At 35.4% G+C, this 6000-nt stretch overlaps 1 protein-coding gene across 4 annotated transcripts in view; it reads right to left on the bottom strand.

Annotated features, from left to right (window-relative positions):
* Window positions 1–261: 261 nt before the first annotated feature.
* POSTN (periostin) overlaps window positions 262–6000 on the bottom strand; it is a 32261-nt gene continuing 26522 nt past the window's right edge. For all 4 annotated transcript variants that reach the window (XM_004458019.5, XM_023588614.3, XM_023588615.3 and 1 more), the window contains 2 exons: window positions 2459–2500; window positions 262–1037 (listed from right to left, as the gene is read on the bottom strand). In XM_004458019.5, coding sequence (XP_004458076.2) covers window positions 1000–1037; window positions 2459–2500 — 80 coding nt within the window. In that variant the 3' untranslated portion in view covers window positions 262–999. The remainder of the gene's footprint in view (window positions 1038–2458; window positions 2501–6000) is intronic.

The following is a 6000-nucleotide window of genomic DNA, read 5'->3' as shown; positions in this document are numbered from 1 at the left end:
CCTTCTATGCCCAGGTAGGGTTAACTGATGCACCATTTTGTGGTGATGTCATGCTGGTTAAGCTTCCACCATAGCCCAAGGTGACTCGTGAACAATTGACAATTTGCCCCCTTACCCTCTGAGGACCAGAATTGTGTCTGATTCACCTTTGAACCTTCACAGTCTGGGGTCATGTGAAGTGCTCAGTTGATGCTTAGCAATTGCTTCATTCACTTACGTTCTTTCTATAGCAGTAGTTTTATAAATTCAAGAAACATTAAATTCATTCAATTTCCTTTAATGAGTATTTGTTACAAAAACAGAGGTATAAAGTCTTGTTCCCAAGTACAAACCACATATTAACTTAACCTTGAGTTGTCTGAATTACCCAATTTGAAGTAATTCTCTTTATACCTGAAAATGGTTTTATTGAAATGTTTGGGATAAAAATACGTATTGCAAGAAGCGTATGGCAAATATTTTAAGAGTACAAAATTAGTGGTAAAAATAAGATAATTTACTAGTCAACCCACATTGTATTAGAGATGTGCAAAGCCTGTTGATGGAAAGATTTCTTTTATACTGAGCACCCATTTTTATGACTTAGCTCCCCATGCCTGGAGAGGTATGTGCTTGCATGCACTTTATTTATCCATTAAATATAATCCAAGCCTCCATCTTCTCAATGGGTTAGAGCTCACCATTCTGAGATGTCAATGAATCTGGTGATATGCGTTCTCTTTTATGGACTCCAAAGATTGTCAGCACTTCTCATGTCAAGAGGTAAAACCTGTCAGACGCTCTATTCCTTCAGTTCCTAATCCACAGGAGGCTAACCTACAATTTTCCTCAGGTTTCTCATGCAGAAAAAGTGCAGAATTTGCATTCAGAGTAGTTCCATGATTGCAATCTTGTGCTGATGGTTCAGTTTCTGAAGTTAAAGCAGCTCTCATAGCTTTCCTTTAAGGCCAAGTTACTGATTTAGGATTATATAAACTTTGTCGTCTGGTTTCTGGATTTTCACTGAGAACGACCTTCTCTTGACCGTCTTCTGAATCCTGGTTAAGAAGACGGGAGAACATATAAATTTTAAATGTGATGAAAATTTTAGGTTTAATAATGCTATTTTATGCATATATATATGCCATGACAACATTTATTATTGAAAGAAACATAAATTATGTTTTCTTAGTATTGCCGTCGGTTATGGTGATAAAACCAAGGTTACCTTTTGATTAAAAGTACATGAAAATATTAACTTGAAATTTGACAATTTTAGTTATTTAAACATTTGTTTGATTTTGGATGTTTAGAAGAAATCCCTAATAAATCCTTCAGTTAAAATATTTGTGTAATTCATTCTTTAAGTTCAAATGTCTATACATTTGGTTAGCTTAAAATCAGATAGGCCTACAATGGATTTATAAGTCTTGAAACTCCTTTTGACTTTGAAATGTATTTTATCGTAGAAATTCCAGGGAAGCAGATTTGGCTCAACGGATAGAGCATCCACCTACCACATGGGAGGTCCAGGGTTCAAACCCAGGGCCTCCTGACCCTATGTGATGAACTTGCCTACATGAAGTGCTGATGTGCACAAGGAGTGCTGTGCCATGCAGGGGTGTCCCCACATAGGGGAGCCCCACACGCAAAGAGTGCGCCCCATAAGGAGAGCCACCCAGTGTGAAAAAAATGCAGCCTACCCAGGATGAGGCAACAAAAAGAGACACAGATTCCCGGTGTCACTGACAAGAATGCAAGGAGACACAGGAGAACAGCACAACAAATGGACACAGAGAGCAGACAACTGGGGGACGGGGCCGGAGAAGGGGAGAGAAATAAATAAAATTAAAATTAAAATTAAAAAAAAAAGAAATTCCAAACTTGTAATTTCAAGCTTAAGTTACACGAAGAAAGTCTTTGATCTTGGAATGTATAAAAATGTAAGACAACAAGTGAAGACATTAGAAAATGCACATAAGTATAGATATGAAGAAAACTGTAATACATGTATCAGATATATCTGTATATAATTTACACATTATATCAAGAATACTGTAGTTATATTAACAATTTTCTGTATCGGTTCAGTTATAACCTACTGATATCTCAAACTGCAGCCTCATCTCAAATAATATCTTTACAGAGCTCAGGTCCACATGCAACCTACTTTTGCTCTGCTTTGGTTTTTAAGCATTTCTTTTTGACTTAGCTATACTTGAAACTAACTCAGTGGTTTACTCTGCAGTTGCCCTGCTTTTGTTAATTGCTATTCTTGGATTCTGTTAGTCATGTGGAACAGGAGCTATTTATTTTCTGATCTTATCATCAAAATACTTTGCCCAAAATAGGCTAAATTTTCTCCTTGGCAGACAGCCAGGTTAATAAAATACACTTAAAACCCTCTCCTTTTCTCTGGTTTCTTCTGACACAACAAATCACAGGTCACAAAGGCGCTTGACGCTGGTACTGCACTTACCTGTAACCTTTTTATTGGCTGGTGTCTTCCGCACAGGTGTGTCTAAAATTAAAGAGCTGTAGTTAGAAATGCCTTGAAATTATGACTTAAATCAAATGGGAGACCATCATTAGGCTGAAAAGTTCTAAACAAGCATTATTCAAACATGTAGAAAGGTTTCTTTCAGAGCAGGAAATTTTACTATCATGGGAATTTTCCATTGGCAATGGACAAGCAGACATTTGTTTTCCACATATCATAATGAATGTTCATTATCTGGAAAACACATTTTTCATGATGGTGCTTGGAGCACCACATAATGTGCCATTCTTCCATAGATTAAATGATTTACATGACTTTTTCACCCTTTTTATAAAAAACCTAAAAAGCCTTAATTCTTGTTGAAGGGATATTTAACATTATATAAAGTTTAGCAGAAGTATCTTTCCAGAGAGATCTGCCTGTCTTGCCAGTCGTCCCTATTTACTGTACATCAATGTTGTATGTCCAGATGTGATCACCTCATATATAGTATTTGAATACAACAAATTAGCACTGACCTAATAACTCTAGGAACAGAATAACAAGCAATTCAGGTAATGTGTGCCACTATCTCCCCAAATATAATTCCGATCCTACAAGACCATTTTTAAGCATTAACTAATTAAAAATAGAGCCTACATATTTAAGAGAGCTAAGTGTTTCATTAAGTATGCAGCTTTTTTATTGCTATAGTTGTAAAAATATTTCTCAGTTCCCGTGTTTTTCTTCTAACTTACCAGCAAGACTACCTGACAGGTCTAAGTTCACATTTTCTCTCTGCTTGTGGGCATTGGAGATCAGAATCAAGATGTGACTTCCTTTCTCTGCTTACCTTTATTTTTCTCCAAATTCTGACTTCTTGTATTTTATATATCATCTGTGCTTAGCTATGAAATCAACACTTTGCTATTATGTGTATTTTTTCAATTCTCCGAAATCCCATAAAAAGCATAAAATTATTTCCAAGAGTAATTTTGCCTGTATGACATCAGTGAATTAAAAACAATTCTTTGAAACTTTTGATGAATTCCATTCCTGCTCAGAGAATACATTTCATTCATGTCTTGTCTTCTCTTCCCCTAGAATAGAAGCTGTATAAATGTTCACCCCCCCCCCCCCCACATTAATAAGCAAAACCCAGAACTAAAGAGAAGCTCTCTGTGGAGATAGGAAAGTCTCAATGATGGAATATCTGCAAAAAGAGTTTCCTTAATTTCAGGTTTATTTGGTAACAAAATAACTTATAAAATATTGTCAAGAAGAAGTGGATCCAAGTGAATAAGAGTGTTGTTTGTTTTCAATTCAAAGTAGCAGCTTACCATACAAGTTAAACAGGACCATAAAAGTATTCACAATATTCCTTTTCAAAACCAGCAAGTGTACTTAGATCTCCTTTCATAATTTGTGAGCATCCCATTAAAGAGGTTTTGCTAATTTTAAAATTTATTACTATTTTGCCATGACAATATTGGAAAAAGAAGTGTTCAACACGGCAGTCAAACATCATTTTTAAAAGAAAAACGTGACTGGTGTGCTGAAAATTAGGATTGCTGCCCTTGGCGCTCTGCTGTTTCAAAATGAATGTCTGTGGAATTAGGTCGTATTTAGAGAAGCAAAGTAAGGGGAGACACAGCAGTCACCTGAATGACTGGCACGACACTCCCGCTGCGTACGTGATTCCTAAAACATGCAGCGCTCCAGCCCACTTGTCTGTCCCCACGTCTTTACACGGCTAGACTTTGGACATTTAAGGTAAGCGCTTTAAATATTATGTTAATGGTCATGTCGGCGTTAACGGAAGATGACACCCGTCGTTACTAATATTCACTGAGCGGTCACTAAACACACAGCACTATTCCAAGCGCTTTTCCTCCACTGACTCCTTCAGCTTTAGGTAACATTCCCACTCTTCAGATGAAGAAGCCAAGGTAGAAAAGAGGTGACGGGCTTGAGTTGGAGTTGGAGCCCAGACTGGAATTTGAGCCTGCACCCTGATCCCCATCAGCTACAGAAATCACAAATTTCAACCAAGTTGTAGCTGCTAATTTGATTTGTCCCCAAATACTGGAGACAAGAACTAATCTCTGGGATGAAGAGACACAGAGTTAAGAGAAGAATACACTAACTAGGGAAAAATAGACTATGGTATTCCTGACAGCAAATATGTTTTTTCTCTTGGCTGAAGTAATTTTTAAATACTCAGTTCTATTGTTTATAATGGGCTTATTAATGAGAACTTCGCAAAACATACTTACCTGGAGTTTAAGCCTAAATGAATTAAATCAATATAAACAGGCAGCGCTACTAATCGATTCATTCTCTAAAAAGTACTGCCATTCTACAAAGCTTACATGGCAAGGATTTTTTAAAAAAAGAATTCAAATCAATTTTCATAATGTGTTAGCCTCTTCCCTCAAATTCCTGGATGTTTCCCCAGCTGAAAATTCAGCATGTGGGGACAGATCAGTGATTTTGGCATTAGATGCTACAGGATCCTTTATTCCATGATAATTTTGAGTTTGCCATATACTTCCTATCATCTGATGGGAAATCTGGTATTTTTCAGACACATATACTTCTATGTTGGGGAAATTCAATCATTGGTGAATAAAACATATTCATTGAATAATTGGTGAATAAAAACTTTATTTCCACTGAACAGTCTCTAAACACTACATATGAGACTGTTACCTATATTAAAATAAAAATAAAAAGATGTCAATTGTCAAAAATACACTAGGTCCCAAGAGAATATGTACCTTCTTGGTCATGCTGATTCAGTTTTTAATATTATAAACAGGCCGTGTTTTGTATAATTACCAAACTTCAGATGTGTTTCACAATTTATACATATTTCAAAGAAAATATTTATATTTTCTAATTTAAATACATGCCTCTCTAAAACAATTTGTTGGTTTAATACTTTGTTAATAAGATGAACTGGAAATGCATTTATTTGCGTTCCAATTATTCAAATTATACATTATGAACATTTATTATTTCTTGGAATAGTTATTTTTTTAGAGTTTGTGTAAGATTTTGAATTCTTTTTTTTTCTCCTTTGCTTTTAAAAGTAGATGCATTTAATGCCATAGACAGAGAACATTCCATACTTTAAAGTTTAAGATTAATTTTATATGCAAAAATGTTTTACCTCCCCAGGTATAGATTATCATTCAATCAGTTAGAAGAAAGAGCTGCCATTCCCAAGAAGGTAGTTTTGGAAAGAAAGTTGCTAATGCATGGTTTTTGCTGTATCTATATTCTTAAGGATTCATAAACATGCCTTTTCTTGTTGTTGTGGGGGCAGTGAATATCTTTTTAAGAAATATAAAAGGTATGTCAATTTGGGCTTGCTTAAAGTGCCAGCAATTTAAAAATAATTTCCCTTTCACTTATTTAAAATATCCTTATAATTACCTGTATCGAAGAAAAAAAATATTCATTGCTCCCCGAGCTTCATACCATGAACTTTTTAAAGACTGTTAAAGCAGTAATCATTTCAGCACAACTATTACTTA

This window comes from Dasypus novemcinctus, chromosome 15, assembly GCF_030445035.2.
Source record: "Dasypus novemcinctus isolate mDasNov1 chromosome 15, mDasNov1.1.hap2, whole genome shotgun sequence".
NCBI classification, from domain to species: domain Eukaryota; kingdom Metazoa; phylum Chordata; class Mammalia; order Cingulata; family Dasypodidae; genus Dasypus; species Dasypus novemcinctus.
The sequence above is the reverse complement of the archived record's forward strand: the minus strand, read 5'-3'. Positions and strand labels throughout refer to the sequence as shown.